This window comes from Gopherus flavomarginatus, chromosome 3, assembly GCF_025201925.1.
Source record: "Gopherus flavomarginatus isolate rGopFla2 chromosome 3, rGopFla2.mat.asm, whole genome shotgun sequence".
Classification (NCBI taxonomy): domain Eukaryota; kingdom Metazoa; phylum Chordata; order Testudines; family Testudinidae; genus Gopherus; species Gopherus flavomarginatus.
The window spans coordinates 133112505-133136915 of NC_066619.1; the positions used below are offsets into that span (position 1 = coordinate 133112505).

The 24411-nt window shown below is 43.2% G+C and overlaps 2 protein-coding genes across 2 annotated transcripts in view; one reads left to right on the forward strand and one right to left on the reverse strand.

Moving 5' to 3' along the window:
* Positions 1-3896, forward strand: part of SLC44A1 (solute carrier family 44 member 1) — a 107596-nt gene extending 103700 nt beyond the window's left edge. Inside the window, exon 16 of the mRNA XM_050948242.1 lies at positions 1289-3896. Coding sequence (XP_050804199.1) covers positions 1289-1312 — 24 coding nt within the window. The 3' untranslated portion in view covers positions 1313-3896. The remainder of the gene's footprint in view (positions 1-1288) is intronic.
* LOC127048474 (uncharacterized) overlaps positions 1-24411 on the reverse strand; it is a 490241-nt gene that overhangs the window by 205416 nt on the left and 260414 nt on the right. The gene's annotated exons all lie outside the window — the stretch shown is intronic.

Here is a 24411-nt window from a genome sequence, read left to right on the forward strand (position 1 = left end):
GTATTTGTTAAAGCATAAGTGCTATTGTATATCTAAATCTAGAACAAGAGCATTTTCATCTGTATGAGCTACCGTTTTCTTCAAGGAGTAATTCCAACTAAGTGAACATTAGAAGCTACTGCTAGGATTTTCAAATCTATCTAAGAGTTTTCACAGCTCCCATTAAAATTAGTGGGAATTAGGTATCCAAATCCTCTAAGCAGCCTTGAAAGTCCTAGCCTAAAGCTTTTTACTCAACTCCCAATTCAGAGTACTGGTTTACATCAAGTAGTGTCCTTATAACGTCCACCTTTATAGCTAGTGCACACTGCGAAAGGTGCTAAAAGCTGTTCGTCCAGCACTTTCAGGCTTGAGCTTGGTTCCTCAGCCATATTTGGGTACCTGTGAAAAGACAGGCTGAGCATCCACACAGCTCCCTCTGAAGGCTGTGGCAGTGCTTGCTCAGCACCTTGGAATTCAGGCCTCTTGTTTAGGAACCTAACGTTAGACCACTCAGGTTTTGAAATTTATCTTTTGTCTAATCCTTACAGAGGATTGCTAGAGAGATGGTGTGAGCATGGAACAGGAAGGCAGGAACTCCTACATTGTATTTCCAGTTCTGATACTAACTTGTTTGCCTTTCACAAATCATCGGGCCATATTTTCTGAAGTGGCTTCCAATTTTTGGGTGCCTAATTTCAACTGCATGGAGTCCAGAAAAGCAGGAATTGAACACTAATATGAATAACAAGAACATCCAGAGCTCTAATAGTTAATGCTGACCTTTTGGAAAGGATCTAAAACCTCATGCTTCAGGGTTGAAGCTCATCTCTAACTATTAGAGAGTAGGATAAAACCTTCATGTGGGGGTCAGATTATTACACATCTGCCTACTGTGAAGTTTGTTGCACCTTTCTCTGAAGGCCATTATCAGAGAGGGTACTGGACAAGATGGACCATAGTGCTGATCTGATCCAGTATTTCCTCTCTTCCTAAAGTTGAGTACCCAAAAATTAAAGGCTAGTTTGGGCCTTCAGTTCTTTGCCTCAGTTCCCTCATTTATAAAGTAGATTTATAAATTTCTCTCAAGAGTGTGGAGATTAGTTCAGAAATGTAAATGGTTACCTAGAATTACACTTCTTAAAAATCTGAGTGGAAACATTTAGGAGTTGTCATTTCTAAAGAGACTGTCTAGGTTCAAGAACAAGGCTTTTCAAACTTTACTATTTGTAGTAATCCTTTTGGATCAATTTCTTCAGTTGTCCATTGACATGTGTCTAAGACTGTACTGTATGACTTTGTTTTCTAGGCCTCTGGAGCAAGTTCATCTTGAAACTAGCCAGCCATTATGGAACCCATTGACATTCCAAAACACTATATATAAATAAGCAGCCAAAATCAGAAAAGGAACAGGGATTTAATACTTTTTTTAATGATTATTTTTGTGAAACATGTACTCTTTTCATACGGGTGGCTTTTACAAGCAACTTTATCATTGTTCCTTTTTTTAATCATTGTGGTCATGGAAATGTTAAGATTCTTATCTGATTAAGATACAATCTAGAGGAGGATTCAGTTATTTTTAAAAGAAATTAAATCAAGGCTCTATTGGTTAGAGTATCAGATTTATCAGGTGTCCCTCAAAATTGAAATGCAACCAAGAATTACTTTTAAATCAGCTCATTTAGGATTTTATATTTCAACTCAGATGCATCAGTGACTTCTGGGGAAATGTTTGAGTTAAAAAACAATTAAAATTTTAGGTGTTTTTAAAAGGGTTTCAATGAGAGTCATAATTATAACTCATTTGTAGTCAGTCATTTTACCCACCAACCCTAATGGGGCCTAGTGTTTTGTTTATAAATTTCAGATATCAAAATAATAAACTCCTCAGGTATTTAGATGTTGTGGGAGCCCCTGCATTTCTATGAAAGAGAAACTAGACAATGGGAAAGGATGAGTTTTATATGCAACTGTTTTCCGTTTTACTTTATTTTTCCCTTTGAGTTCAGTAGCCTCCTTTGCACTTCGTAAGGCTCCTTTGAAGGGTATGGATTCTCCAAACGAGCAGTTCAACAAACTGATCATTAAAACTCAGCCTTAGCCATACTCCTCATGATTCATTCATGACTAGATTAAAAGGATGCTGGACATGGGGAGAGAAACAAACTGTACAAAGAGTATTGTAAGTTGTTTTTATTTACCTCCAGAGAGATTTGGGAAGTGTAAATGTAAATGGCCAGGCCTTGGCTGTTTTCTCAATCATATTAGTGTGTACTGTAGCTGGTGGGTAAAACAGGAGAGAATAGATAAACATTTCTTTGGAAATGACACTGCCATGGTATCGAAAGTTATCCACTAACCATAAGATAACTTGTTCATTTTAATTCTTGAGAGTTTTAAAATTTTCATTCCTGAAGCTTACCAGATATGAATGCTAATACTCCATTGTTCAGCTTATTGTAATGGTAAATGCTTAGTGTATTTGCTAAGAACTCATGATCTGTTCATGCTATATACTCCTTTTTGTTACAATTTTTTAAGAAAACTATTTTTGTTAATGTAAAGTAAATATTTCAGAGCAGAATTTTTAAACTTATTGCACTAAATACAAGCTCTGTAAGAATAAATAATGCCTCAATGGTTTGTTCACTCCATACAAGAAAATCTTTTGAAAGAGAGCAGCCCTTCCAGCTAAGCTTTGCAAATGGATTAAAGAGGGATGTGTGGAGAAGCATACGATTAATGCCACCAGGGTTTTATCAGCAACTGTTTGCTTATGTGCTTCCTTTCAAAGGATCAGACCTTTAAACTGCTGCCGAAGGTAAAAGGCATCCTGTATTTTTTTAATTGAGTGCTCTTAACGGTTCCAGTGGTAGCGAACTACTTCTGTTTGTTTCTATAAGTCATTTGATACTTCAATTTTTTCAGACTTCTTGCAATAAAAATCAGGATTAATAGAAAGATTTACCCTTATCATAACACAAACCAGACAGTATGAATATAAATAAACTGTAGCTGTTTGAGGGGAAAAACTGGCTTAGGCTCTGATCCTGCAAACACTTATGCAACTGTGTAGCTTTATTCAAAGAAGTAGTTCCATTGACTTCAATAGGACTGCTCATAGCTCAGTGGTTTGAGCATTGGCCTGCTAAACCTGGGGTTGTGAGTTCAATCCTTGAGGGGGCCATTTAGGAAACTGGGGTAAAAATCTGTCTGGGGATTGGCCCTGCTTTGAGCAGGGGGTTGGACTTAGATGACCTCCTGAGGTCCCTTCCAACCCTGATATTCTGTGTAAGTCAAGTTATGCACCTTTGTAAGCATTAACTGGATCAGGGCTTTAGTCTGGGATTTTAATTGGAGCACTGGTTAGGTCTCTCAGTGTAAATTACATGCATCTGTCAGGACGTCTCGGAGACATTAGGGCAGCCTTCATTTATGCACGGAAGGAGTCTGCCGCATCAACGGCCAGAAGTGCACTGGCCCAGCTGCAGCTCTGGAGTTTAGAGACTTCGAATATGTGCCGAGATCAGTGGAGTTTGGCCGTGAGTTAAATACTGGCTCAGCAGGATCCTAGAAGCTGGATTCCAACGCTAGGAAAAGGATTGTCATGTACCTAGCTACTCCACAGAAACTGCAGCCTACACCCTGTTTCTGAAGACATCATTTGACCTGCTCTGACGGAAGCCTTGGATTCTGCACACTTCGATGACCTAACATCATATTCTGCCAATGACAAGTTCTGCAACTTTGGGTTCTCCGCTCTCTGGAAGCCGTGGGGGGAGGGGGGGCTTTTCAGTTAACTTACAACTGGAACTGTAATCAGAAACAAAGTTTGTATTTTTGTATAACTTGCCTGTGCACCATTTTTATAACAGGGCCTGTTTTACAAATAAATTGCTTTTATTATCACAGTGCGTAGAAGTTATGGACAACACTTTTGTATGGGTAGCGGTAATTTTCAAGTTATCTATCGTTATAAAGTTCTTAATCAATTCAAGTGTACCATTCCTTAGTGTCTGTGCAGCATGCATAGCTTTTCACTTACAAAGTAGGGTCATGCCTTCCTGAACTATTACAAATGCCCTGGCTGTTCAAAAGCATTCCTTTCCCATGCAGGCTTTCTAGTGGCACTTCAGTGTTTTGGATGCTCTTTGAAACTAACTTTTGCAGCAGACTACAAGCTGCCCTCTTCCTTCCTAGCCCCTCCTTTGTGTGTGGAGAGAGAGGTGGAAAACAAGTCTCTAGAGAAAGTTGCTTGCAGAGCAAGTTTTAGATGCTCGTTGCCTATCCTGATAATGAGGGTAGTGGGAATGTGATTTCTCCTGCAGTAATATCTACACCTGGCAGCTGAGACGCTTGGCACTGCCAGTGATAAAGGATTTAGACACTTCCTCCTATCTGGTTATTAAAGCTAGTGTCAGTGCTACCGTTCTCTCCTGCACTGGGAGACGTTTACTGGTGAGGGGGTGGCTGAGAAGGATAAAGCTGGAGAAGCCGTCTCCTTAGGATGCCCCTGACTCTTAAAAACTCTGCATAAGCAAGAAGGATTAGAGAGTCAGCCAGGTCAGCTTGGATTTAAAATCCTAGCCTGGGTGAACGACAGCATATTTGGATTGTAGCACGTTATGCAACATATTCCTAGCTTTGGTCACTTGGGCTTGAAAGACCAGAATACCTGTTTGCTACACTTCAGGTAGAGCCCGAGCAGTGTCCAGCCCTTCTTGCCTCTCCCTGTTCTTTAAGGACAATGTGCTGGCCACAGGGAGAACACCCTTACCTGCGGAAAACCTCTCATTTCTGTATTTCTCTTTCAGCATAGGGGCACCAAGCAGCTGCATGCCAGCTCCCCTTTGCCCCACTGACCTCAGCATGTGCCAAGGGCATCCTCGCCTCCCCAAGGCAGTGATTCAGGAGATCACCTGGACTAAATGGGGTGATTTAAGGTGCTTCCCCACCACTTATCTCCTGCCCGAGACCATCCCCTCTTCCTCACAGCAGTTGCAGTCATTCACTCTCCATGTTTGGGAGGACATACCGCCACCTAGGAGATCTCAGCGCTGCTCCACAGCTAGCCTCTAAGCACCTGATGCAAACAAGTCAAGATGCATCCCCAGCCCCTGTTCTTAGTTTGATTCCTGGGGTTGCATTCAGCCCCAAGTGTGCCCGTTGGCAGGGCTGTCTTATGTACAGCTTTCATTTGGCTCTGTAGCCGAGAGAGTCTTGTTGTTAGGTGTCTCTCTTCTTGATCACACACTAAGTGGGGCTCACTCAATCTGGAAAATCCAGTTACGGGCTCAGCACTAATCTAGGGCTTCTCCAGTAGTTTCTGTACAACTCCCTCTGCTGGTGATAGCTGCCTTTTGAAAGGGCTTTCTGCACAATCAGCAACTCACTTGCAAAAAGATGACCCCTTTTTCTGAGGTGCACACTGGCTGGTGGCTCTCCTGATGTAGAATGGCAGAAACGAGAGTCCCAGCTGAGTCAAATATTCGACCAACTGATCTGCCAGGATTTGAGTTTCTTTTTAATGTGCCCTCATGACATGCACTTTAGTGGCTTGCTCCGAGCAGTTAAAATGTATTCTGTGAATGTACGTTGTGGATTCAGAGTAAGATGCATATAGTAGACTTCTGTATAGTATATAATCACGAAACAGTGATCATTCTGGTCTTCATGCATATTTACACATTGCGTTGAATAACAGTCATTTAAGAAGTACTGTGGACCAGATCTGAGAGTGGGTATCTAACTTTAAGTTTTGAAAGTCTTGACCTGTGCTTATATGGTCACTATTTTTTCCTAAATCTAAGCATCAATTCATAAAGGGTTTGTTAGTAATAGGTCCTAAGCTACATTATGGCTGAACAAAGCCTGTAGTTTTTCAATGTAATAGGCCCAAACCCAGCTCTAAAACTAACAGATTTGTCTGAAACATGGTGCACACTCTGATAAGAGACATTTGATTAAGTCACTTTTAAATGTATTTTTTTAAAAACAATGTCTTTGACACTTGCTGTTTATTATTGCCTATGGGCAGAGACTAGTAAGTTTCTCTGTTTCATATGCTGTCTAGCCACTGTGTTCTCAAGCTGCTTTCCTTCATGGATAGATTAGAGAGGGCTGGTGTCTCAACTTTTTTGATTGTAGCCTGGGATGTGTTATGGAAAACATTGAGAACTGTTGGTGTACCACAGTGTTGCAAAGTTTAGCTTCAACGTAGCAAGAGAATGCAACTAGGCCAAAATGATTTTCAGTGACATTCTAAAATCACGAAAATACTTTTCTAGTCACATTAAGCTATTTGACTCCATTTATTTTTTAAATAGATTTAGCCACCTAACATTCTCTTTAAAGAACGAAATAGCATTTGAACAATTAAAACCCTTTGGGCAACTTTTCTCCTCAAAGGAGAAAACATGCAAATTATAATGTTCCGAATATACCTGTTCTCTACAGGAAATTTCAGAAGAATTAGAACAGATAGTTGTCTGGAATTTCCATAGTGAATCAGCGAAAATCCTATAAAAATAGTTGGTGGAACTTCTATTAAAAAAACAAATTACCAAGTACTATGGGATCAAAACCTGTTTGTCTTACTGCTGAAATTAGTTCCAATTGATGTTCAAATAAATGAAGCAGGATTTGATCCTTTGGTAGATTCTGTAGAAATGTTGGACATACCTTAAAAAAGAACTAAGAGTGCTGCAAGGTTTTACAGCAGAACCACCACTAGTCTTGAAAACTGAACTGCAATGCTTTAAATAAATTCAAAGAATGCTTTGACCTCTGAAATATTTCATGGAAGACATGGGTAGATTAAATTACAAGCAGCAGACAATTTAAAACTACCTTAAGGTTTTCTCTGCAGCAGTCAAAGGCGTCACTGACCCCTAGAACAGCAATGCCTGCATTTATTCTAGGCGGTACAGGTATTAACTTGCACAAGATGAGACAATGCTTCTCTGGACAAGTAAGAATGTGTTTTGCTGGGATTTTCAGAATTGTTTAGGAACGCAATTCCCATTGAAAGTCAGAGGGAGTTTCATACCTCACTCCATTACCCTCCTTTGCTCTTAATGCAAAAATACTTCACTTACTATAATGTTGAGATTGGGTAGATCTTTACCAGGAGAGTGAGAGCCCAGGTGTAAGTTAGGGGACCTATGCAGCAGAAAAAGGCCAGAGAGGCAGTCAGCAAGGTCTCTTCACTGTTGAGTAATATTCCTAACAAAGCAATGCAACTTAACATGCACAGAATAAAAAGAAGCCTCCAACCCTCCTTCTCTGGAACATCTGTGCAGAAAGAGGGGGAAAGCTGAGCTGCAGTTAACGCTTGGTTTGCTAGGAGCCAGGTAATCGTCCTATGCCTGTCACCCCAGGATTATTCATGTTTGTCAACAGCTCCTAGTTTACAGGCTTAGCCTGTTCCCAGTGAAGTCAATGAGAGTTTCACCCTTAAATTTAGTGTGAGCAGAAGCAGTCTCTGACTCCACCTCCTTAGACAGATAGGGGAAGAGACCTGTATACCCACAGCCCCACATGCTCTCTCCTGGGTGAGTGATACATCCTAAAACAAATCTGAGTGTTGCTTAGTTTACAAGAAGTCTTCCTTCCTTCCTGCCATTTTGAAGGAAGTTGTCTTTCTAATAGACTCATTAGACCAAGGCTCTGGCTGAGTTACTGAAGTCCTCAAATATCGATTTAAAGACTTCACGTTATAGAGAATCTACCATTCACTGTAGTTCAAACAAAAGTGCCCCATGCTGCAGAGAAAGGAGTCTCTGCCAGTCTGACCTGGGGAACAATTCCTTCCCAACCCCAAACGTGGCAATGAGTTAGACTTCAAATGCCTTATCTATTTTACAAGCTGGAAGCCCTAGAAAAGATGAGCTGAGGGAACGGATGGTAAAACTTAGCTACACCGTAGCACAGTTATGTCACAAGGTGTTCCCATCCTGCACCACAAAGATTGGGAAGCACTGGCTGGCTGACATGCTCAGGGTCTAAGATGGGTCTGTAGTGCACCCAACCACAGTAAAGTAGGGGATACATCTTGCTTCAACAGGGCTGATTTTTAACAGGTAAGGAAACAGATGACTGGCACATGTTTAATTTTAGGGATGAGGAGGGGTCTGGGAGAGAATAAGGGGAGGGGAGGCACTCTGCAAAGTAGTAGTGCTCTTACGTTTTCTAACACTCATTCTTACAGGGGCAGCCCTGCAGCTGGTGTAAATGTCGCTCGACAGACAATGGCGTTTCACTGATTTACAGCAGCTGAGGATCTGGCCTACAGCACTGTCAGGTCCCACACTCCACGTGTAGGCTGCAGGCATTGCCCCCTGGCTTCACTGTGATTAAAACAAGCATGTCTGTGAACCAGGAGCAGAGAGTGATGGTAGAAAGCAGGTAGCTGGAAGGGGACATGTCTCCAGAACAGCAGTGGATTAGAATGACACATGGCCCAGATCCACAACTTAGCTACCTCTTTCCTCTCCATAATAGCCTCCAGTTTCCTTCCTCAAAGACTGAGTAGTGTGTGCTATGCACCGGGGTTTCAGCATCTAGCCCCTGGCTGTGTCCACCTTCCTTTACATCGGAGTGGGCACCGAGGGGGCAGCCTGGACCCAGGATGTGTCTAGGAACCCTACATTGGCAGCAGATGGCAGCCATCAATGAGTGCTCTGCTGCTTGCTGTCCACTAGCTCATTGCTGCTTACTCTCAATATTGCAAGGGCCCTGCCTTAATCCTCCCCTGCTACCTACCCAAACTGGTTGGCCCTTGAAACAGAACAGTAAACAGAATTTTACTTACTTCTGCAGTCCAGATAGGCATTGACAAAGGTTGGCTGAAGCCCTTCATAGCTGAGTTTCATATGCATAAAGAGGTCAGAATATAGCCTACAGACCCTTCTTAGTGGCTTAGAAAACATATGTACCGTTGCAGAGTTTGGCAAGTGTTGGTTTTCCTCTTTTATGGTCTTTTAGCAAGTAGGCAAGGCGCAGCCGTCTACCAGCAGATTGGCATTATTTTTGTACTGTTTGGACTGTATCTCAGATAGTTACTATATTTGATACCAATAAAGTGGGGAATCAAAATCTGTTTGGAAATACTGGTTATACAGACCAAACATGGCTTAAGTACTCGCAGATGGCGTTGTTACAATCTTTACCACTACTTCATCCTGGTGCAGGTTTTTCATCCAGATCACGCATACTTCTAATAAGGGGATCAACCCAAGGAATGTATTAGCAATTAATGTTGAATCTTGCTGGTCCATTTACTAAGAAGTGCGCTTCCTTCCAATGGAATGCCACCTTTTGGAATAAAACTACTTAACGTGACACTGTTTGTTGTTGTCTGAGAACCTGAAACGTGTTGTAATGAAAATTGTAAATGGTGGAGGGGAAGGGAAATTAACAGTTCTGATCTAATATTAGATTTTCTGTGTAAACTGACTGTGGCAGAATATTGATGCAAACTGTATTTTAGTCTAACAAATGTATAGAATTTTTTTATGTATCAGAATAAAGTTTTATAGGAAAGACTTTTTCATGTCTATTCTGTTGGCTGGTAAGATGCTTTCCCTTGCAGGATGAGGTGAGTAGTAGAGCAGGACTGGGCTTGATGGGCAGACTCTGTCTCTGGATTAAACTTCCCCTGAGGGTATATATAATAAAGACTTAGAACTACAATGTGGCCTCTCCCCACTTGGATATTAAAATGTGTTAGCCATCATGTTTCTTATACGCACACCATTTTTTCCTTATGTAGGCAGGAAAAAATATGTTCATGTGTCTGTCTGGTCCTTCACTGTCTGAAATAACACATTTGCAAGCAAATATGCATGAGCATGTTACTCTAATGCCCCCAGGCTTAAAAAGGCATCTCTAATATTAGCCCATGTTCCTCACTGTAATACCTCATCACTGCTGACAGTAGCACCTGGAGGATCAGCGTTCCATTGTGGTAGGTGCCGTACACAGCCAAAGACATGGTCCCCACTCTGAAGCTTTTACAATCCAAGACCCCAATTCTGCAGTGCTTTATAGATGTGCTTAACTTGGTGTCCCATGGCACATTTTTAAGCCCTTTCAGGATCAAAGCCCAGGAGGACAAGTAGCATAGCAAGGAGGGGAGTGCAGAGAGGCAGCATAATCCTATGGATAGGAAACTGGACGGGGAGTCCGGTGACCTGTGTTCTCTGCTACAGCCTGCGGTGTGACCTTGAGTGAGTTTGTGCCTCCCTTTTCCCATCTGTAAAATAGGGGTAATGTTACTTACCACTCTCCCGTTCTGGGGGCAGTAAATGGGACACTGACTTTAAAGATGTTCTATAGAAGGTAACTTATGAGATCTTATCTGAGTACCTCAATGCGGCCTAGTTCAGCTCCCCTCCTTTTCCCCCGCATTATAGCTGTAAATTTCCTCTTTTGTTGCCGCCAGTTTCTCAATGGACTATAACAAGCCATGCAGAGTTGTGTCTTCTCCCCATGTTATCAATGCTTCAGGGGCTTTAAATTTAACTGGGAGCTATTGCCAGCTCAAACCTTGAAGTTAAAGGCATTGTGAAGAATCACTAAATACAATTAGGAGGCATAAAGGACTGATCAACCAATCAGAACATTGGACTCCTGCATACAGATAGGGCCTCATGTGGTGGAACTAACTACCCCTAAATTAGTCCATTTTAACTGGAAAATTCCATTTTAAAGAGACACTGAGGGACAAACCATCCTCAGTTATAATGCTGTGTGCGTGCATGCGCTGGCGAGCACCAACAGTATGCTCGGTGCTCTACAGACAGGTAAGGCAACCCTGCCTGCATCCCACTCCACACAACACAATCTAGTTTTGCTTTGTGTCTCCGTGTGCTGTAATTTCTCTGATGTGCCCAAGGTCTCGTCTGTTTGGCTCAGAGTATCTCATTCACAGTTTGTCAGCAATGAAGCTGCTCGGAACCAGAATGGTACTGCACACATACTGAGCTCATTCGGAACTCAACCGGCTCCTGTTGAACTTTGCAGGTGGAAAGACTTCAGGATAAGGCCCTAAGACAGTCAGAGGCTGGCTCCCCATCTGCCTTAACTCCCTCTGTGGCATCACTGCTCTGATGCCCCCGGCACTGCCTTCGGGGAAGCAGCATTGACTCCTACTTGTCTCTGAACCAAAAAAGCCTTGCCGCTCTGGGTGGGGGAGGAAAAGGGAAGGCACAGAGGGTGGGCCTGGGAAGATCTGGACAGGGATAATGGGGAGAGGGTTTGGAAGGGGGGAACAAGCATGGAGACCTGAAATGAGGAGACAATTGGGGCTTGACTCAGACGGAAGCCTGTGATGAGTGTGCAGAGAGAATGGGAACCAGAGGGATAGAACTAAAAAGATGAAACCCACATAGGGAAATAGATGGGAGGGATGGAGATTGTGTGGAAGGGTGGACAGGGACCAGAAGAAGGGAAGGAAGGGGGTGAGGTACAAGGAAGAGGGAAATGGATTGGGGAAAGAATGAGGAGGGTAAGGGAAAACCAAGAGAGAGAACCAGGAAAATATTAACAGGAAGGAAAGCAAGAGTGGAATAGAGAGACGTGAAACAGGAGAAGGTAGGAGAAGAGAGCACAAGAAATGAAAAAGCAGCAACACACACAACTGCCTCATTCTGGAACCCACAGAGTTCCACAGTCAAGATGCTCTGCGTGCAATAATCGGTGTTTAACTCTGGGTCATGTTGTCTGAAAAACAACCCATGTGGGACCATCTCTGGCACGGACAAGTCGAAACCCTGGGGCAAAAAGCTTATCCTGATGATTGACTTTACCAATAAGCGCATATTGCAGATATGGCAATATCAAGACCAGATCTGTACCTCTGATCTTAAAATCTACAAATATCTGACTCACTAGAATAGCTCATTAAACGTCCATGTCGCGCTCAGGGTTGTATTTGATACCCTGATGAGGCATCAAAGGAAAGACAAAAGTATAATTACAAAATAAAAGCCATAGAAATGTAAGGCTGGAAGAAACCTCAAGAGGTCATCTAGTCCAGCCCATACACTAGAGCACATTAAATATACTTAGACCATCCTTGACAGGTGTTTGTCTTGTTCTTAAAAATGTCCATAGTTTTACTTTCTAAAAAAAGGCAGGAATTTATGAATTACCCTAAGAATGAAAATCCCCGTGAAATAAAAACAATGAACAATTTTCTCTACTAAAGTCAGACTTACAAAGAACTTGTTCACCGTAGACAAACCCTGGTGAAATTCAGTATAACAGCCTCAGCTGCAGACCAGGATCATGATTCTGTTGAGACACCTTTTCTTTTTTCTAGAGTTATTAGCTAAGCCATGCAACCAGGGCCTGATCCATTGACTACTAATGTCAATTGGAGGCTTTTTTTCTCACTTTGAGTTTATACAAAGCCTTCAATCTACCCCTCTTTCTAACTCAGCTGTTTCTCATTGCTGTAATACCTGAGCGCCTCACAATTTTTAATGTATTTATCTACACAATCCCCTGTGTGCTGGGGAACTGAGGCACCAAGGCCCAGAGCCTCAACTGATTGCAATGGGAGTTAGCTGCCTAAATACCTTTGCAGATCTGGGCCTAAGTTACTTTCCCATGGCCATACAGGAAGTTTGTGGCAGAGAAGAGAACAGCTGATTCACAGGCTAGTGTCCTGTCTGCTGGCCATCCTTGCTGTCTCCCATGTTCTAACTGAGAGGCCTCTAGATTAAAGCCAGAGCATGACTTGGGACCCACATTTGAGCCTGAGATTTGGAAAGAAGTAACCAGACCCGTCCCATCCACTTCCATCGCTGACATCAATATCCAATATACAGTTTGTTGCCCAGAGTTTTTATTCCTCTAGGACTTTGCATTTAAAGTGGGAACTCTGCTGTCTAAACCCTGTCAGAAACGTAATTTAAACAGAAGGACCTTTTTGTCATTATTTCTGGGATTGTGGCTTACTCAGGGCTGTGATTTCATGTCCAAGGCATTCTAGTGTGAAATACCTGTTCAGCCATTTATTTGTCTCCTACCTGATTACTGTCAACTCAGGTGGCTGGATAAATCAACTCAGAGGAGGCTGCCGTATGCTTTATTTAGGGCATGTAAAGCTGTACTGGGCTCAAAAATCTGTCCCAACATTGGATTTTCTTAAATTTTATTGCATTCAAGGTAAATAAGGGACAATTAGATGACAAGTGAAGCGTATCAAATAGATCAGCTGAGAGCAATAAAAGGAAAGTAGCACTGCACGACTAGGCAATGGTCCATCATGGGGGTTCTCCGCACTATCATTATACAAACAATAACAAGCGGGTCTTTGCACTTTAAAAAGAAGCAAACCCAGCCTAGAAATTCAGGTCTGAACTATCCAGATTCACACTACAGCTAACTTGAAAGTGAACCCTGATTGAAAATGGAAGTGATAGTTACACTGCACAGAACTGTTTCATTTTTTGTTCACATCTACACTATTGCCAGCTCCAAGTGTCCAAGATCAAGCTCCCCAGGATCATGAGTTTGGCTCAAAAAAGTAATTTATGTTCCTTTTTATTTGCTTCTAGTTTTTGACTCTTTAGTGGTCATGTTTTCAAACTTTTCTCAGCAGCCATGAGGGCTAGAAATTTGCTTAAAAGCAAAAGAAAGAAGAAAAGCTGAGATTCTCATATAATCACTTGACTGCAGGAGTAGGGGAACACCAAATATTGGGAGAGTTGGCATACCTGAAGACATCTGGGCAAAAAAGTTCTTTGTTCAAGATTCAGTAACCCCATGCTTTGAATTAAAGGCTGAGAAAGCATCGAACCCATGTTTGTCATCCAAGAAGTCCTCCAACAAAAAGGAAGAAAGACAAGATTTGACATTCCTGATCATTCTAAAAAGACGCAGAAAGGACCGTTTGTCCCCTCCCTCGACACACCTGTCTTTATAAATGATATAGCAGAGGGGAAGGGCTTGTATATCTGCTCCCACACTTTGCAGGTCATCTTTAAAGGGAATAAGCAAAACAGCCAGCCTCAAAGAGTTCAAAGTTATGGAGTGTTTACACAAGCTCCAGGATTCACAAATTTCTAACCAGCTAGAACTCATAAGCCTTTGCAGATGGGACTGTCGGGGAAATGGAAATGGCAATAAGCAGCAAGACATGACACAACAAAATAAGAAGGTGGCTAGAATAGTTGTGGGCAATACAGAGATTAAGGTGACGAGAGTGGTGCTGATGGGACACTTTGGTGTCTTACCTTGCAAGAGGCCCTGCAACACCCAGAGCCAACGCTGGAAAAGAATGGAACTGATGCCAGATCCGTGTGCAAATTGGGCACACAATTACTGCACTAGTGCGGCTAATACCAAAGTTACATGTGCAATTGCACAAGCAAGTTAAGTGCTCGACTGTACATGTCTAGTTTTGAAAAGCTAGCAGAGTCTCAGGGGTATCAGTGACAAATATCTTGCAGTGAAATAGTCTGTGGTTCATTTAGAAAAACACCCCTCCCTTTTGCTGAGCGATAAGGTTAATTGTCCCTACAAAATACCAGCTCCAGTCTCCATCCTGCCAGCTGTGTACTGCCAGTGTGTTTCAGCCTGAGGGCAAATCCCATGACAAGGGATGTAGAGGATTGTGTTTCTAGAGCTTTGCTGCCTCATCTAGTATCATTTCCTTGCTTCTGTAATCACAACATGCAATGATCATAAAAAACCTGGCAGGAATTAAAAATATTCCAACTAAATAGCCAATTAGCCAGCCACTGCATTGCAACGTGGGCGTGAAATAAATAGCCTTTGGCTAGCAAGGGCAATTGAGAAATAAAATCAGTGCTACAATAAAGTACCATTCTTAAAAGGTTTCCGAACTACGGAGCCTGGCTCCAGCATAGCATCACTATGCACCAAATCCATGTGTCCTAAAATATGGACCATGAGTCCATCTAAACAACAGTTAAAATACACTAGTAATTCATTGTCCTTGTGGACCAGATTATCAGCGTGAGGGAAATAAAGAAGCAATGTTGTTGCTAAACTACATTGGCAGGGCATTTACTCAGTTTAGCACCAATCCACAAGGCACTCAAATATGCTCACAGTCCCCTTGGCTTCACTGGAGTTTAACGTTATGCACGTGTTTACTGTCTCTGCTGGAGCATGGGCTTTGTGCACAGAAATTCAGAGGTAATGGATACACACTAATTTTTGCATCCATAGAATCATAGAATATCAGGGTTGGAAGGGACCTGAGGAGCTCATCTAGTCCAATGCCCTGCTCAAATCCACAGCAGTTGCACTCTTATTTATTTATACAAGAGTTTCCATAGCCCTGTTAATACAGCAGCTGGGTGCCACACGTCATTAAAATCACTATCGATATGCCTGATGGGCAGCTGTCTCCTTCTCTTACTCAGACAAAACTCCCACTGAAGTAACTGATAGGAGGGAGAGTTTTGTCTGACTAAAGTCTGCAGCATCAGGTGCCACAATACATCCCAAACCACCAGCGTAAATTATTGTTTTCACAGGGGCGTAGGTAAAAAAAAAATCAATGTAACTTTACACATGTGCTTGGAGGAAAACTAAGAGTAGGGTTTGCTCAATTTTAGCTTAGCTGATCCTGCCCAAATGAGGGTAAACAACAGCAACAAGATTCTTTGTGGAGTACTTCGCAGACTCTCTGTGCTGGGAAGTATAAACCCCACTGGCAGTGACAGGGTTAAAGAGAGCTGGAGAGCCCAAGTAGCCCATTCTTTGGCACCTGGAGGGGAGACAGATAATGAAGGGAGGATCAGACTGGTTGGTTCCTAAAGGAAGGAGTGCAGGGTGATACAAGGGAGATGGAGAGTTGTAGGCTTTCCCCTCTGAACGGCTCTGAAGGGAGACTGCAGTAAGAGGAAAGACTCTCCTGTGGCAGGTCCAGGAGAAGGCCAGGCCCTAAGGCCTGGGGGGAGATTGGGAAAATGATCCAATCTGAGGATGGGACTTCAAGGAGAAACCTCATGGCTACCTGGCTCTAGGAAGAGCCAGATGTCTAGGAAGAAAGCCACGAAAAGCAGTGCTCTGTAAGGAAGCCAGAAAGAACTGAGTCCACTTTTATATGTTGGTGTTTATTTTGGAGTTTGGAGTACACCAGAAGTGGGAAAACTACAGTGTGACCTAGCTGGAGGGCCACTGCGCAGACCACTGGAGTCCAGAGGAGAGATGGGGAGGAGTTGCTGCAACAGCAGATCTTGCCACAAGGGGGTGACTCTGAGATGATGGGAGTCTGAACACTGCCCTTGGAGAGAGTATCACAAAAAGCTTTGAAGTGACTCAAATCAGAATGGCTGTGACCAGATGGATAGCTATAGATGTTTTGTGTAATGACTTTAAACCCTATGTCAAAAGAATATTAAGGTTGCAAAGTCAATGACTCAAGTTAGGAAGTGCCGGAATTAAGGCTGCCTGTAAAAACTTGTGCGCGTGCATTATGATAAAATCTTTAATTACATGATCACATACTAATTATTCCCCCTCCTCTCAGGATTGCTTCCTGGAATTGAAATGAGAAACTACAGGGAAAATCCTGCTCATGCCCTGCTGAAACATGCTCAGTACCGTTGGCATGTAGGAGATGTGTAGGTGAAGCATCTCAGTGTACGTGGAATATTTGGAGACTAGCTCCCAGATTCTACTACTGTGCGTGTGCAAATGACATTTTTCGGAGGCGTTTAATTCTGCCAGACTTGGGTAGTTGTCACAGAGGTGGCAAGGGACAATCTTTTGGAACCATGGTGATCCATCCATCCTGTCAAATTTCAATTCCTTGCTCTGAAGCATAGAGGCATTAGAGCTTCTCAGTAAAATGGTTGCCAGAATTGAACAAAGCCAAAATAATATCCTTTTCCTTCATCTTGGAAGCAGCTGAACCATTTTTGCCAAAACTTTCTAAAATCATCCTGATATAGGTATCTGGCATGGAGTCTAGCTGCTCGTCTGACTAACAGTCTGGCAGAGTTCTGGACAGCTGAGACAAGGGACTGCTCATGGAATGTACTAGGTAAAGCTGGGAAATATTTTATTTTTACTGAAATTTCTTTTGTCCAAAGGTGCAGATTTGGGTTAGCCAAAACACGTAGTTAATTCATGTCAAATTTGCTGAATTGTTTTGGTCAAATTCTCCTCGTCCTCCCCCCCCCCCCCCAAAATACCACGAAATTCTGATAGAGTCAAAAGTTTTTTGTTTTGAAAATGTCAAAACAAAATGTTTTTAATTTTCAGTTAAAAATAACTGGTTCAAAAATTTGTTCAGTTTTAATTTAAAAAGTAAAAGTTTGAAATCAAAATATTTCAAGTCAAAGGAACTGTTTAGTTTAACCCAAAACAAAATGTTTCTGACTTTTTTAAATTCACAAGAAAACTAAAAAAAAAGATAATAGCCCAGCTCTAGTGTTATGCAGCCTTAACTACAAGAATCTGTGCTAACTTTGCCTATAGTATAGTGCACTGAGTGAAATTCATCCTTATTCAGCGAGCCAGCTCAAGACCCATGCACAAAATCTCATAATTAAGTGAATTTAAAAAAAAAATTCAAATAAAACAAGGAAATACACTAGCTCATTAATGGGAATAATGTTAAATATTGTCACCAACTGAAAAGCCAAGTGGACTGAGTGGCGAGGCAGCACTTCTGCAGAAAAAGGCCTACAAGTTACAGTGGACGAGAAGCTGGATATGAGTCAGCAGGGTGCCCTTGTTGCCAAGAAGGCTAATGGCATTTTGGGCTGTATAAGTAGGGGCATTGCCAGCAAATCAAGGGACGTGATCATTCCCCTCTATTCAGCACTGGTGAGGCCTCATCTGGAGTACTGTGTCCAGTTTCGGGTCCCACGCTACAAGAAGGATGTGGAAAAATTGAAAAGAGTCCAGCAGAGGGCAACAAAAATTATTAGAGGGTTGGAGCACATGACTTATGAGGAGAGGCTGAGGGAACTGGGATTGTTTAGTTTGCAGAAGAGAAGAGTGAGGGGGGATTTGATAACTGCTTTCAACTACCTGAAAGTGGGTTCCAAAGAAGATGTATCTAGACTGTTCTCAGTGGTGGCAGGTGACAGAACAGGGAGTAATGGTCTCAAGTTCACTGGGGAGGTCAAGGTTGGATATTAGGAAACAATGTTTCACTAGGAAGGTGGTGAAGCACTGGAATGGGTTACCTAGGGAGTTGGTGGAATCTCCTTCCTTAGAGGTTTTTAAGATCAGGCTTGACAAAACCCTGGCTGGGAGGATTTAGTTGGTGTTGGTCCTGCTTTGGGCAGGGGGTTGGACTAGATGACCTCCTGAGATCCCTTCCAACCCTAATATTCTATGATTCTATTATTCTAAGCCTTCATATTACTCTGTTGCAATTATTTTCATCATTTTTTTTTAAGAACTAGGAGTTAGGAATTTCCTAATTGTTGGTCCTGCTGGTGTCTTGCGATGGAATTCCATTTCAATGGGTTTGTCCTGTCTGCACTAGCACAAACTGTCTTCAATAGAAATTCAGACCTTCTCAGCAATGGTTCTATTTCCTAGCACAAGACAGGGCTTTAGATACCAGCCAGGAAAGACTGAAGCGGAGACTAGTACAGTGCAAGTAGCCATGGGGACTTGAAAGGACTCAGAACAGACAGAGATGACTTTTCCGATGCTTCTCAAGTGCAGGAGTATTGGAACAATTTTTATAGTAGAGGTGCTGAGAGCCATTGAACCAAAGTGTAAACCCTGTATATCATGGAAACCACTTCAAGTCAAGGGGTGTGGCAGCACCCCTAGTTCCAGCACCTATGCTCAAGTGATCCATTCATTTCTGCAGTCACTAAGGTTTCTCTTTTGTAATTAAGTATCTAACTCTTGCCACTGTGGAGATACCTTTCCAAACATTAACTAATGTCGTATCACCTTAGACCTCAAACACATTCCAGCTAGTAAGTCAGGACACCCTAACTACAGCAGTGTTCTCCGCTGACCCTGTTACAACTGGTTTACAGTTTTAGTACAGACCAGACCTAACTGGTCACCATAGTCAGCCTAAAGCCTTGGACTCCGCAGGGTTTTAACATGATCACAAGGACATGGCTAGGTCCCATCTACATTAGTGCATTGGCTGTACTTGTTGAGTAGAGGGTGGCCTTAGTGAGTCTGAAACTACATGGGGAGGAGTCAACAGCATCCAGTTCTTACAGTGGGTGCTGACTCTGAAACCCCGTGATTTATGTTTAAGGCCCTGATCCTGCAGAGAGTTGTGCATGGTTGGAAACCCCTATGGAGCCACACTGACTCCAATGGGAAATGAACTATGTTGAACTAACTGAAGAATCAGCCTAAATGTCAGTGTTGTTTGATTACTTTAGACACGCAGTGAATAGGGTTTTCTGGTGCCGTTGGATCTCATTTGTGATGAGAGAGCTGTCAGGGTACCTAATTCATCCTCCTGGCATGACAAGATTGTTCCCTACAGTACGTCTCAGTGCTTTCTCCAATCCAGTTTTGAACCTCCCAAGTGATAAGGGAAGTCACAGAAGCCCACTCTAGACTAATACATTGCCAGGCAGCTGCCTGATATTTTTCCACTCTGAGTTTTCCTTTAAAAAGGAAATTCCTCCTCTTATTCCTGGTTGTACTCCAGGTGCTAAACAAACCACCAAGAAGAGTGGAATAGCAGCTGCTATTGGAGAGCTGCCACCAGTAGGGTTCTCCAGAACCAGTTCTTGATTCCACCTTGCTGGCAGTGTTAAGTCATAAGCCCCCAAACTAAATCTAAACACACAGGAGACTCGCACCCAGCACTCATGTATTACAGCACCACTGCTGGCAGCCGAGTGCCCTGAAGAGAGCAAAGACTTCCCAGAACACCCTCTGGGGTTGGGGATGAGTGATGGTTCAGTCCCTCTTTTCCAGCAGTACAGCTAACCCCCTGTGCTGTTGATACCATTGTTTCAGCACCTGCTCCATTGTTCTACAGCCATGCGTCGGACGCTGAATGGTCCAGCTGGGTAAGCCCGATCCACTGCAGTGTCACCTTTAATGCTAAACATCAAGATTTTGTTTCCAGTTTGTTACAATCAACTTTATATTTTGTAAATGTCCTGTACAGTAAATCTCTGAAATCATTAACTGTCCCCTATGCCTCCCTCCCATCTCAAAAGGGTCAGATTGTCAATATTTGTTTCCCGGTGCCTGTGGTCCAGGTGCCTGACCTGATCCCCATGCCAAATGTGGCAGGGCCTATGAGAGCTGCAATCAATGTTAGCAGATAAGAAGCTTGTCTTTGACTGGCTTAGCCCAAAATCAGGCGAGAATGCACCACTGTCCCCTATTGAGCTATTGAGCTTTGCTGGGACATGACCTGGCCCCTGTTTCTGTCCTGGCCTGTGTTGTTTAGCTTATGCAGCACCCCCTCTGGTTACCTAAATTAACATGCCAAAGGTTATTGTGCTCCAAGACGTGGCATGACATTAGCCTTCCAGATCTAGGTGATCTGTCCCCTTTATGCATTAATTAGATTAAACCTAAAACATTTCAGATAGTCCACTGAAACGTTCTCCATCACCTCACTTCTATGGAAACCAGGAGTCACTGTGTCCACTATGGAAACCCAGGAGTCAGTGTGTCCAAGTATTTATCTTGTACTCTGGTTTCTTCTGCTGTTGAACTCCACTTTTGTTTGTGCATCATGCTATCTAAGGCTATAGCAAGTTAAAGGCTTGGTCCTTCAACTGAATGGCTCCTGAGTCAGCTCTGGCCTCTTGCAGGATCAAACCCTAAAGAGGTCCAAAAAAGTTACTTTTCTGGGTGCTGATACTGCCTCTGCCTTCTCTAAACAGGCACACTGACAGCCTGAGTGCACCTCACAGTTTTTCTTTTTTTAAACTAGAAAAGAAGTTTATGGAGATTCTCCCATACATTCCAATCTAGCAATATACACTGATTTCTGCTGGGCATCATACAAACACTGAAAGGCTGCATCTGGCTGGCAATGGACACAGTGTTTTGGGGACAAGGGGCAGCCACACAAACATACTTGCCTAACCTCACACATTTGGCCTCAGACTCGGTTTTTTGTGGGATTTCTCAGGCCCCAGAAGCAGCTTCCAAAATCCTGTTAAAGGGATACAGTGTGGGGAAGGAACAGACACATGGAGTCCAGTTAGGAAGGTTGCAAAGACAAATCTTGAGACCCAGCGTTGTGCAATGATATTTACATATGGAGACTATTTTATTTTCCTGATGGAAAAAAGTGCATTTCTTTCATGTCACTTTGTTGGGTCAGATAGTATAGAGGAGCCTAAGGGGCCAGAGTGTGACCCACCAAGATGAAAAATCAGTCTCTTATATTTGCCACTATTAGGTAGATGTCCTCAAAAGCCCTATGAGCTAACTGTGTATGCAGAAGCAGCTGTTACTGCAGTGATCTCACAGCACCCTCTGCTGGGCTTTCCACAAAGAGATTTGGAGGCAAAGAACAGCACTAATGATTTCTGGTGAGTAGGAATGAGATGAGATAGTGAAACAATTGGAGAACAAAAGCAGTATTGTAGCACAGGAGAGAACCAAAGGGACATGCTCATAAATTCAGACTACCATGCTATGGAAGGCACTCCTTTATCACAGTGATGGGCATAGTCTGAATACTGGGGTAAACATGATAACAATTACAACTGTCTGTTATACATTTGCAAAATTAGCTAAAGTCTCCACAAGTTTGTTCATTTGCCCTGTGCAAGGGGATTCCTATTTTTAGAGATACTTTTTTCTTATAGTTTAAAATACAGGGTACGGGGCATAATTATGCCAAGGACGAAAAATGTGTATTTCCCTTTTAAGAGGAACCCCTTCATTCACAATTGATGGGTTTGTGTGGCTATAATAAAGGCAGTTATCCAGTACCCACAAGGCTGGCATTCTCTATGTTGTCTACTCAGTCTATAGAAAGGTGCAATTAACAAATGCCTTCTTGTTTGGTTGACTTTGCAACAGGTAACCCTTTATTTTTATGAAAGTCTAAGGGGACCCCCAAGACATTCAATAAAACTGGAGTTTTGCAGGCTCAGCGGGGACACACACTTGCCTGCAATTAGACAGAGACACATTTTTGGATATGAGTATTTCTGTTTCATGACTGTGAGCCAAGAACGGGGGCAGTGTGTAAACTGAGCTGGTCAGGAGCAGACCTGACAAAGCTGTGACACAAACTCACGATTCCTCCCTTGCTGCCCTCTTGCTCAAGGGAGCAAGTGACTTCACCCTTCTCTGTGGAGCAGCTTTTCCTTCCATGTGCCCCAGTTGGCTACTCTGGGTAGAGGCTAGGGGAGCCAGGGTTCCTCATTCTCTTCCCACCCTTTGGCAGAGTAAAAACTATGTTGCTTTCTCAGATGTTCAGTACATCATTTGGGACAGTGACTCCAGTAGGAGTCAGTGGTTCCCATTTCAGACAACAGCTCCAGTCCTGAAGTCCACCCCAGTGGCAGGATTATCCACAGCTTTGGCGTCGCTAAGTTACCAGAGGTTACTCAGTCAGTTTTCATCTCATCTCCAACCTCTTACAGACTTCTCACATAAACGCCCTGTGGCTCTGATTGGCCAAGTTTGAAGCTGCATTTCCCTGTGCATTTCGCTATGCTTGGTGGAAGGGACACCTCTATGAGCTCTGGCGGGGATGGGGTTAAAACAGCTCCCCAAATTGCCAGCCTCCTGTGCACTCAGCTAGCCAGCAGGTAGAATGGTTGGTGCTGCAAGCAAGGAATGTGTTAGGCCTAAATAAAGATATAGCAAGCAAAAGCAAGTATGCCAACCTGACCAAAGTCAGGCTAATAAAGGTTTTTGGTTAATCCCTGAGTGGAAAAACACGAGAAGCAGCATGTCTCACAAACGCTGAAAAAAAGTAAAATAAAAAAAAGGCTGCATTCCTGGCATAGTACCAAATGTGCTGTGTTAAAAGCAAATCCTTCAAAAAACTAATAAAAATCCTAGCTTCCCAGCCTCCTTGTTTTCACTCCCTGGTTTTGTTCTTTGTTTTTAATTCCCCTACATTTCTAACTTTAGGCATGCATGTATGCTAAAGGTGTCTAGTTTCTAGCTGTTAAAAGAAGGGGATGGGTTGCTAAAGTAAATAATTTATAACGCAACAAAACTGTCTATATAGGCTTATACTAAAATGTAAAAAGCTGGCTGGTTCTCTCTGAAAACAAGCTGCTCTCTATTAATGCGTGCACTTGTCAATAAAAAGCTTTTAATCAAATCTTGCTGGTGTTGCCTGTCTCTCTCACAGTCAAACAACAAACTTTGGCATCTGGGTTAAAGTCCCCAACAAATGTCTGTGCTTCATTAGCAGCAAGCCAGCTAGTTCCTTGAGATATGAGATCTATAAACACACAGGCAAGGGCAGGCACTGCAAGAGAGAGGGGGCTACTGCAAAATTGGTCACATCTCTTCTGGGCAGAGTTGTAATCTTTGTACTGTGGACTTCCTTGGGAAGACCCACCCTTTGGCTCAATCATCAGCTGGTGTAAATCAGGGTAGCTTTATTCATGGAGTCTTGTCAATTTACACCAGCCAAGCATACAGCTCATAGGTGCCAACTTTTCCCAGCGCTGGTGGGTGCTTGTGCCCCACCGTCCCTGGCCCCGCCCTGACTCCACCCTTTCCCTGCCCCAACCCTCCCTCATTCTAACCCCTTCCCCAAAGTCCCTGCCCCAACTCCACCCCCAGTCTGTCCCTATTGGAACCCCCAAATCCCCGCTCCGGCCCCAACTCTTCCCCGAGCACACCGCGTTTCCCCTCCTCCTCCCTCCCTCCCAGTGCTTGCCACGTGAAACAGCTGTTTTGCGGTGCAAGTGCTGGGAGCTGGGGGGGGAAAGCAGGCACGCAAATGCTCAGGGGAGGAGGCAAAGCCGAGGCAGAGGTGCGCTGGAGTGGGGAGTGCACCCACCAATTTTTCCCCTTGGGTGCTCCAGCCCCAGAGCATCCACGGAGTCAGCGCCTATGATCTGGCCCTTTTTGTCTTTCAGCTATGTCTCTATGTAGCTTGTTGTTATGTTTGCTATGGTTTGCTGTTCTAAGCCTTCTCCATGGGCCAGATTTGTTTTTTCACAACCATCAACTGCTCTCTAACAGGAATATGTCCCAGTTAGCCTATCAGAATCCCATGTCCAGTCCCAGTCTCCATACTACCCATGTGACGATTATGTTCCCAGTAAGTTTTTAGGCTCCAGCATATAGCTCAGTAAGCAGGACTTCACTGCTTGCTGTACTAAATAGAGGGCACACTTGTATATCGGGCATATTCGACATACATTAAACCCATGATCAGCATCATCCTACTCTTCAGGCCGGTAGCGCTGCAGTGCCATCTGCTGAGTTTTTGAAATAATCTGAGTTACTAAAGCACAACCACCTTCACCAATTAAAGGTAATTGG